Genomic DNA, 10,643 nt, shown 5'->3' with positions numbered 1-10,643 from the left:
TCATAATTATGCTTATCACGATTTGTCGTTTATGATCTAGATAAAGCCACATACATAAAAAAATAAAAAATAAAGGCAGCAAAGTAACTTATTGTATTCTGATTGAAAACAAAGTGTCTTGGTTGTCTTTTTATGGCAACAAATCACATTATTATATTTAATTTTAGTAGTGGTAGGTCCAACATGGTGTGTTATGAAGGCATTTATATACAAACGCCTTCTATTGTATTCAAAAGTATTTATTTGTCTTTTTGTGAAATAAATAAATGTATTAAATATTTTGTCCTTTTCTGAATTTATGATTTGATTATTAAATATTTTATTTTGTTTGCTGAGGGCATTTATTATTTGAGTCTCAACTATATATACTTTGTCATTTATGTTTTAGTAAATAATTTCTTAAAGTTGTTTGAGTTTGATACAATTTTTTTTTTAGTCTGATCAAATGGACAAGTCATGGATGACTTTTCATAGAGGAACAAAACAGTACATTGATGGTGTGGAATCATTCTTAAGTCATTGTCGATCGGTTTGCCAGAATGTAAATCGAATTCCTTGTCCGTGTGAGAAATGTGGAAATTATCAATACGGGGACAGCCGTTCTTTAAGAGATCATTTGATCATAAATGGTGTCGACAAAAGCTACACTGAATGGGTACATCATGGTGAGAAGTCTAAGAAGCGCAAGAGTACTGAAGCGTCAACCGAAACAGGTCTTGGTGATAACAATGTTGATGCTCCGTATGTTGCTGAGATGGTCGATGATCTAGAAGATGAACTGCTTGATAATCCCGAACATCTCCATTCCTTACTATCCAATGCCGAAAAACCACTTTATCGTGGCTGCCCCAAGTTCACAAAGCTCTCGATCTTAGTAAGGTTGTTTAATCTAAAAGCTAAATTCGGATGCAGCGATGTTATGTTCTCAGAACTCCTTGAATTGCTTAGAGAGATGTTGCCCGAAGACAATCAATTGCCAACGAGTCTTTACCTAGCCAAGAAAACATTGGCGGCCATCGGATTGGGTTATACCAAAATCCATGCATGCCGCAACGATTGTATCCTCTACCGTAAAGAATACGAATGTTTGGAGCAATGTCCCGTGTGCAATGAATCAAGGTGGAAGAGAGCAAACAATCCAAAGAAACAACCTCCAATTCCTGCAAAAGTCTTATGGCATATTCCTATCATCCCACGTCTGCGGCGCCTATTTTGAAATCCTGAGCACGCCGAGAATTTAACTTGGCATATGACTAAAAGAGTTGACGATGGAATGCTACGACATCCTGCTGATTCACCATCGTGGAAACACGTTGACTCATTGTGGCCAGACTTTGCCAAAGAGCCAAGAAATTTACGACTTGCACTTTCTGCCGATGGAATCAATCCACATAGCAGCCAGAGTAGCAGATACAGCTGTTGGCCGGTGCTTCTTGTAATTTACAATCTTCCTCCGTGGTTGCGCATGAAGCGCAAATTTATGTTGATGTCTTTACTTATTTCTGGCCCGAAGCAGCCAGGTAATGACATCGATGTTTATTTGGCTCCATTGATTGATGAACTTAAAGATTTATGGGAAAATGGTATACATGCATTTGATGCATATTCTCGAGAGGATTTTACTCTAAGAGCCCTTCTTATGTGGACGATAAATGATTTTCCTGCTTACGGTAATTTATCGGGATGTTTCGTGAAAGGCTATCACGCATGTCCCATTTGTGGAGAAGATAAAGAAGGCACTCTCCGCTTGGAGCACGGGAAAAAGGTGGTGTACATGGGTCACCGACGGTTTTTACCACTAAGACATCCATATCGAAGACAAATGAAGGCGTTCAACGGCAAGAAAGAGTTTGGTAGAAATAGCCAACCGTTGACAGGACTTGAAACACTTGAGAGAGTGTCGTCTATGAAGTTCAAGCCGTTTGGGAAAATTCCAAAGAAAAAACCCGGAGAAAAGACTACAAAGACGACAAAAGAGATGTTTGACGATAAATGTTGGAAGAAGAAATCAATCTTCTTTGAACTGGAGTATTGGAAACATCTACCTGTACGTCATAATTTGGATGTGATGCACATTGAGAAAAATGTATGTGAGAGTATTGTCAGCACTCTTCTAAATGTCCCGGGGAAAACAAAAGACGGTATAGCCTCGCGGCGTGATATGGAGTTACTTGGAATAAGAGAAGAGCTAGCCCCGAGGGAAAATGGGAAGCGAATATATCTACCACCATCTTCTTTTACTCTGTCAAGAAAAGAAAAACAGAAGTTTTGTCAAACTTTGGTTGATATTAAGGTACCCAAAGGCTATGCGGCAAACATTCGTAGTTATGTATCTATGAATGAGTTGAAACTTTTTGGCCTAAAGTCGCACGATACACATGTGTTAATGCAACATTTTTTGCCTGTTGCCATTGAGTCGATTTTACCAGAAGGATTGAGAAATGCTCTTATTCGGCTTTGTGGGTTCTTCAACATTCTTTGCTCCAAAGTGGTGGACGTGTCAATTCTAAAGCTGCTCCAAACTGACATCGAGATCACATTATGTAAATTGGAGCAATACTTCCCTCCATCATTCTTTGACATAATGCTTCATCTTACTGTGCACTTGGTGAGAGAAGTGGAGTTGTGTGGGCCCGTTTATCTTCGATGGATGTATCCCTTTGAGAATTTATGAAAGTGTTAAAGGGATATGTTAGAAATCGAAATCGGCCTGAAGGATGTATTGTTGAAGGTTACATGGCTGAAGAATCCATTGAATGTTGTTCTGAATACTTGCACGATCTTGAATCTATTGGTCTCCGTGATAAAGTAGATCAAGATTATAATGTGAGTAGAGGTGTAACAAACGGTGCAGTGCATACAGTAGCGCAAGCAGATCTTTTATTGGCACATCAAGCCGTTCTACAAAATTCAAGTGTGGTTCAACCTTTTATCGAGTAAGTTTTCTCAATACTAAAATGTGTAGTCATAATAATGTTTTTCTTTGCTATAACCATTATTGTGAATTGCAGGGAACATATGAATATTTTGCTAGAAGATGCAGCGAATAAAAGATCGGCGAGAAAGGCACAAGAGGAACATCTTCGTAGCTTTCCTCAATGGTTCGAAATGCGTATAATGCAAAGTGAACTTGGTGTTAGTGACATGCTCTATAATTTATCAAAGATACCAAGAACGCAAGTCGTTAAGCATTCAGGCTACATCATAAATGGAGTCAGATTCACCACTGAGAAGCGAGATAAGTTAAGGGTTACTCAAAACAGTGGAGTGTGCTTAGTAGCAGAGACTATGCAGTACGCAAGCGCTAAGGACAAACATCCCATAAATTCAGATATGATTTACTATGGAGTGATAAAAGAAATATGGGAAATAGACTATTTGTCTTTTCGAACACCGGTATTTCTGTGTGATTGGGTGGAGAGTAACGGTGGAGTAAAAGTCAATGCACATGGATCTACATTGGTGGACCTCAAGAGACACGGTCATAAAAGGGAGCCATTTGTGATGGCAACACATGTAAATCAAGTGTTTTATGTTACAAGTCAAAGTGATTCGAAATGGTCATACGTATTTGCTACTCAAAGCAAAGATTACGCAAATGAAGTTCAGAAGGAATTTGAGGAGAGCGATGTCCTTTTCGAGCACTTAACTCCAACCAAAGGCTTGACAACCAGTGATACCAACTCCGTCGTAGATGATGAGAACGACGCGTTATATTTAAGGAAAAACGTAGAAGGAATTTGGGTATATATAGTGTTAACTCTTAAAATGTTATTGTTATTTTGATTGTGATTTCTTGTATGATATTTAATTAGGCTCCTTAATATGTAACTTTAATTGTGCTTTCTAATGTTATATTTTTACATTTTACAGGTCTGATGTCTAGGCCACCTCGAGATAAGCCAGGGAAAAGAGGTCCAACAAGGCTCCCGAACCTTGTACGTCTAAGGAGTCAAGGAATCAAGCAACGTGTAGAATTTGATGTTTATGGAGAAGCGATTGGTGACAACTCTCCAGTTTATAGAAGTTTTTTGGGCTATTTAGCCAAGAAAGTGTCAATAGTCAACCACGATGATTGGCGTCTCGTGGAAGAGAATGTGAAGGACGGTCTTTGGAATGAAGTTCAAGTAAGTTTGTTTGTACTTCTTTCTATACATAGGTTTAAATAACTTAAAAGTTGTCGTATTCAATTTTGGCAGAACACCTTCATTGTTGAGAATCGCTATCGTGACGAGGCGATGCAAAAGATTGGGGCACGATGGAGAGGTTTTAAGACGAAACTTACAAAAAAGATTTTTGAAAAGCTTAAAGCAGGTGATGATCCGATGTCTCTTACTTCAACAATGGAGTTGGAGTACGGGATTGCTCCAGAAGATTGGACTAGATTCGTCCAAAGTCGCATTAATCCTGATTTTGAAACGCTTAGGAAAACTAAACAAGGAAATCAGAGCAGCCAAGTCCTTCTTCATCGGACTTCCCGAAAACCATATGCCGCACTTAGATGTGATTTGGTAAGTCTGATTTTGCATTTTTATTTTTATAATTTTTTTCCAAAAGACAAAATCTTTGTCTCGTTTTACCTTTTTTTTGTCAACTGTGATGCTATTGTGAGAATATAGATGGAAAGAAACGATGGTAGACAACCTGATCGAGCTGAAGTTTGGATAGAAGCACGCAAAGACGCAGATGGAAAGCTTACAAATGAAGAAGAAGTGATAAAAAAAAATGGTAAGTATATATAATTTTAAAGTTAATAGAGCGAGTTAATAAATTGATATGTATTATTTGTTGTTGTTGGTTATGCGTAGGAAAATATACAAGAAGACGGGGCATTTGTAGTACATGGATCCGCAGATGTCCTAACTACGGCTCTATCGAAACCTGAATATAGCGGACGCACTCGAGGTGTTGGTGGATCAGTGCCTTGGAAGCGATATATGTCGAAAGTACCTTCTAGAGAGGAAGCAGACCTTGAAGCCCAAAAGAGGATCTTGTTGTTGCAACAAGAAAAGAAAGAACTCGAAAGGAAGTTGCAAATGTTTGAGAGAGAACGAGGGGAAAACATGAATGGAGGGCCAATCGGATCTCAACAACAACACATGCCGTTCATGCATCATACTAGTGGAGAATATGGTATGCCATATATTCCATTCACACCGCAAGCAGGTTTTCAATATCGCCCTCAATATGGTGCGTCATGGCCCCCACAAGCCCCCTCGCCGGATTTTGGTTCACAATATCCGTATTTCTCGCAGTACTTCTCGCAGTCAGCATATCCTCAAGAGCCTCTCAAGGTAGTATTTTGATAGATAGCTTAAATTGGTGGATTTCTATAACTAATAACATGAACTCGTAGGATTGTCGACATCAATCGCAAGTACCGTTTAGTTCCGAAACGCCTTCTAGATCACAATCACCATACGTTCCAGATCCCCCTGAGGTAGTTCTTTGAATTTAATTAAAGTTTTATATGTTAATTTATTTAGTTCATAATGTAAAATCATAGGAGGATCAACATCAGTCGCATGTACCGTTTACTTCTGAAGCGCCTTCCACATCAAAGTCACCACATATTTCCAATCCCCCTCAGGTAATAATCTAAAGTTATTATATGTTGATTATTATAATAAATAATGTGAAATTATAACAGGCTAGATATTCGCAGGGGTTGTCTCCTATGCATGATTGTACGTCTGACTTCATACCATTCGAACCTTACGTGCACGATTCAACTCTTGCTCCACATCAAGTATATAATAATCATTAACTTGGAGCTGATTATCACATAGTTCAACATACAATATAAATTAGTTTAATAAAAATTGATGCACGTGCAGGTGCATATACAGTCCCAAGTGACGTCCATAAATACAAGCACGCCAAAGGTACAGTTACTCTTCAACCATTCACCTTCAATTCTCTGCATTGATACTGTGTTATAGTGTAACAATGTTTATAGTGTTAATAATATCCATTGTTTCAGGTCATGCGTCCGATACAATCTGAAGCTCAATCAATTAAACATCCACTGCATAATCCAAAACCAAAGAGAGCTCAAAGAAAAATTTTGTCACCTCCAAAAGAGACCGAAGTGTTGGTGGCATCGACGACGAGACCTTCGAAAGAGAACGAAGTGCCGGTGGCATCGACGACGATACCTCCGAAAGAGAACGAAGTGCCGATGACATCAACGACGATACCTCCGAAAGAGAACGAATTGTCGGTGATATCGACGACGATACCTCAGATACCCGCTAGAAAGTGTCTCCTTGCCATCGGAAATTTGGAGAACATTGTTGCAAATGGTTATGTGATAGATACGGGAAGTGATCGCATTCATGGAATTCTACTTGGGAGCGAGAATGTGCGCGTGCATGTGAGCGAGATTGAACCTGATCATCTAGAAGACAAATTACCGATACCGGTCAATGATGAAATGTATTTAGTCACTCACGCTGCTAAGTCGATGGTTGCATGGCCAAAATCTCTAGTCATCTACGAAGATGATGTAAGTAATTTTTTTTTTTTAAATGTATTTTACTATTAGTTGATTTGTATTTTAATAATCTTAATTACTATTCACAGGAGGAGTTACAGCCACCACAAAAGAAGAGTAAAAAGGTTGCCAAATCGCTAAAAAACAAAAAATCTAAATCTACAACTCATCGCGTGCATAAAAAGGTTCAAATCAAGCAACTCCTCCTCAAGCATTCCACGATCAAGAATCATTATTACCGACATTGGTAGATCGAATTTCAATAATAAATGATGATATTGTGATCGATTATAAGTTTCCCGAGTGTGTGTTCAACGGCGAAGTCACATTAAAGTTGATGAAGGAAGATGTCGAGCAATTCATGTACATGAAGGAGATCGGAGTAAACTGTATTCTAGTTCATATACGGTATTCTTATACTAACTTTAAAACTTTTTTAAGTATAATAACATTGATTTTATTATAGCTTCTGTGTTTTTCTTTTCCTTTTGTAGACACTTACGTTACCATATGCGGGTTGGCGGAGAATTGCGAAAATTCGCCTTTAGCAATCCCATTGACGTTTCTCCGTCTGTAACTCAATTAGACGAGCCTATAGGGCGATCAGAACACCTTTTTAAGGGAATGAAAGAGTTGTTCCCTGGTCAATTGTTACTCACGCCTTATAATTACGAGTAAGTAATTACACTAGAAATATCTTTTTATTTAACCGGGTTAAATTTATGTTAACTTACATTATTTTTTTTATAGTTTTCATTGGGTTCTTCTGGTGGTGGATGTTAGCAAGCGCACGGCATACTTTCTTGATCCCATGAATTCTAAAAGAGTTCCGCCTCATTTGAATTCGATAGTGGACTTGTGAGTATATTAAAACATAAATATATATATATATATATATATATATATATATATTTAAAATTAATAGTTATGATTATTTTGTTATAACTTTTATATACATGTGTAGAGCATTCGATAGCTTTGTCGGTAACAAGAAGTTTTCATGGAAAATTCCAAAGGTATATATATGCACAATTAAACTAGTATATCCATTATTATATATTTCAATCTAACATATTTTTTACAGGTACCGAAACAACCTTCGACAATTGAATGTGGCTATTTTGTTTCAATGATGATGAAAAACATTGTTGAAACTCGAGATTTTCATAAATGATTGCAAGAGGTATGTACACATTTAAATACACATATTCAATACGTATATATATTGTTTCACTCACAAACAACTCGTTTTTATATATTATTAGTTTGAAAAGTTGAAGAGTTATACGGATGAGGCAATAGATGCGTATCGAGAAGAATGGTACAAAATGGTGTTAAACTTTATGGACACGGAAGTCAAATCGTCAAATGTGAATGTAAAGTGAGTGTGTTTTCGGTGCATGAACATTCGTTTACATGGTTTGATATGTTTCGGTTTAAATATACGGTACAAAGTACGAATAATAGAATTTGATTTTGAAATTATTGAATGGATTATTAAAATTCGTATTGGTATGTTTAGGTTCGGATTTTGGAATATATATTGAAATTGTGTGCATGAATTTTTTGTAATATTCAAATTTTTATGTATTTAAAAAAAAATTCGAAAAGAATAGACAGCGTTTGTATATAAGCGCTGTAAAAACTTCTTACCTGCCATAAAGACACGTGGATGCCACGTTGGAAAAGAATAGACAGCGCTTATATACAAACGCTGAGTCTTCGTAAGACTATATGACATCAAATGTACATAAATAGACACTACTACTCTTCTTGTGGGCACCATTGACAACACTTTCCAGAGACTTGGCATAGGTGTAGCCCGAAGACTCCGCGGACTCGAAGGCTGCTAGGCCGTCTCCAGCACTTTTTCGTTACGCTTCTCCTTTTTCCTCGCGGGAGGAGCCTCCAAGTCCTCTCCAAGGCCTTCTGAGCCCAACCATAGGGGGTCATCGGAATAAATCCCGTCTAAGAAAGATTTGGATGGCACTATCGCAAGCTCAGCACCCGAGGCATCTAAGTTAGACGCCCGGGGAAGCTCAGCACTCACCATCGCTTCACCTCGCTGCTTAAGCGATGGGGCGTCAAAGGACGCCTCACGGGAAACCAAGTTAATCACCAGACGCGACGAATGCGAGTCTTTGGACCCTTCGTCCTCCCCTTCAGGGCCGCACCTAGTATGCAGCCCACTCCCTGGCCCCGCTAGCTCGGCTACCGCCGCGGCGTCAGTTTCCAACTCTGCAAGCCATTTTTCGGCCACGCCAGAGTCTTCCTCGACAAAAATAGAAATCCCGTCGAGTTCCTCAAATGGACCCTTGGCCGGCCCCCCAAAATTTTGGAGAGGGCAGGAAGAGTCAACCTTGGGATCGTCAACGTGGGAAAAAAGCTCACTCCCCATTAAAAAGGGTAAAAAATGTCGGCTGCCCAAAGGGAAATTTGAAACTCAAAGGAATTTTCCAACTACCCAAAAGGCTGCCAGTTGTGAAAAAAGATGGAGGGAACTCTCCTATTTATAGGAGAGGAAGGAGCAAACCCTGCTCCTTCCCCCTACCCTCGCGCGCGCGTCACAAGGTACGGCCCGCATGCCGTCCTCGCGTGCGCGCCAGCCTGCCCAGCCGGCCCGATCCGACCCCCAAGGGTCCGACCAAAAAAAAAAAAGTGTGCGTACGGTCACGCACGACCAAAGGTGAAATGACCTCAAACGCCCTTTCTTTTTCTAAAGTTCACGACTTGCGTTCCGAAAGCCGTAAACTTGGGGGGCTAATGTTATCGGTCGTTTTTGGGATATCGAATATTCAAAAACAATTCAAGGCCGGCTGGGCTTCGCCGGTCGGAAAGCCCGATGGGCCCCGGCCCACTAGGCAAGAGCGCCCTAAACACGCCCACGGCCCGATGGGCCTGCGCGCGCGTCAGCCTGCCCACGCCCCCGGGCCACGCGTGCACCTGCGCTCCAGGCCCAGTGGGCCTGAGCGCGTGCCCTAGCGCCCCCGATCCACGCGTGCCCTGCGCCCCCAGGCGTCCCGGCCCGCACGCGCTCCCACGCTCCCGGCCATCCCGGCCCACGCGCACCCTGCGCCCCCGGGCTTCCTGGCCCGCGTGCGCTCCCGCGCACCCGGCCTTCTCGGCCCGCGCTTGCCCTGCGCTCTCGGGCATCTCGGCCCGCTCGCGCTCCCGCGCCCCGAGGTGTCCCGGCCCGCGCGCGCTCCAACGCCCTGGCCGAGCACGCCTGGTGCCTCGGCCGGGCGTCCCAGCTGCTCCGGTCGGGTGCCCTTGCTGCCCTGGCCGAGTGCCTCCGCTGCCTCGGCCGGGTGCCCATGCTGCCCTGGCTGAGTGCTCCTGCTGCCTCGGCCGGAGGCTTCTGCTGCCCTGGCCGAGCGCCTCTGCTGCCTCGGCCGGAGGCTCCTGCTCCCCCCACCGAGCGCTCCTGCTGCCTCAGCCGGCTGCTCTTGCTCCCCCGGCCCAGAGCCCCTGCTGCCTCTGCCGGGCACACCTACTACCGGGCACCCCGCGCCCGTCCAGGCCTCACGCCATGTGCGCCCTGCGCCCATCTAGACAGCACGCCCTGCGCCCGCCTGGGCGTTGTGCCTCGCGCGCCCCGCTCCCGGCCACCCGGTGGGCATCCTGGCCCGCGCGCGCCCTGCGCCTCCAGGCGTCCCGGCCCGCTCGCACTCATGCGCCTCCAGGCGTCCCGGCCCGCGCGCAATCCCGCATCTCGGGCGTCCCAGCCCGCGCGCGCTCCAGCACCCCGGTCGAGCACGCCTGCTCCCTCGGCGGGGCGTCCTTGCTGCCCCGACCGAGCGACTCTGCAGCCTCGGCCGGAGGCTCCTGCTCCCCCGGCGGAGCGCTCCTGCTGCCTCGGCCGGGTGCTCTTGCTCCCCTGGCCGAGAGCCGCTGCTGCCTCGGCCGGGCACACCTGCTGCCGGGCACCCCGTGCTCGTCCAGGCCTCGCGCCCATCCAGACAGCACTCCCTGCACGCCCTGCGCCCGGCCGGGCGTTGTGCCTCGCGCCATCGGTGGGCCTTGAGGGGGCCGGCCCAAGTCCTCCTCTAACACTAAATACGCCCCCTTAGGGGGAGGGAAAGACACACAATTTTCATCCCAAAAATTCACACAACACCTCTCTCACTCGAGAACTCTCTCCTCTCCC

At 43.6% G+C, this 10,643-nt stretch overlaps 2 protein-coding genes and 1 pseudogene across 2 annotated transcripts; all 3 read left to right on the top strand.

Moving 5' to 3' along the window:
- The first annotated feature begins 445 nt into the window (after positions 1-445).
- On the top strand, positions 446-3,879 carry LOC149402478 (uncharacterized; annotated as a pseudogene).
- LOC149402477 (uncharacterized) lies at positions 3,879-6,747 on the top strand. The gene is made up of 6 exons (XM_089608398.1): positions 3,879-4,127; positions 4,200-4,511; positions 4,620-4,718; positions 4,809-5,294; positions 6,050-6,508; positions 6,586-6,747. The coding sequence occupies exons 1-6, from the start codon at positions 3,879-3,881 to the stop codon at positions 6,745-6,747; spliced, it is 1,767 nt and encodes a 588-aa protein (XP_089464524.1).
- LOC149402476 (uncharacterized) lies at positions 6,718-7,971 on the top strand. Its single transcript, XM_089610098.1, has 5 exons — positions 6,718-6,904; positions 6,991-7,170; positions 7,247-7,354; positions 7,461-7,512; positions 7,762-7,971. The coding sequence occupies exons 1-5, from the start codon at positions 6,834-6,836 to the stop codon at positions 7,879-7,881; spliced, it is 531 nt and encodes a 176-aa protein (XP_089466224.1). The 5' UTR covers positions 6,718-6,833; the 3' UTR covers positions 7,882-7,971.
- The last annotated feature ends 2,672 nt before the right edge of the window (positions 7,972-10,643 follow it).

The sequence above is a fragment of the Urtica dioica genome, chromosome 3 (genome assembly GCF_054948205.1).
Source record: "Urtica dioica subsp. dioica isolate 48M chromosome 3, U.dioica_male_clone48M_v1_H2, whole genome shotgun sequence".
Classification (NCBI taxonomy): domain Eukaryota; kingdom Viridiplantae; phylum Streptophyta; class Magnoliopsida; order Rosales; family Urticaceae; genus Urtica; species Urtica dioica.
This window is presented reverse-complemented; position numbering and strand designations above follow the sequence as displayed.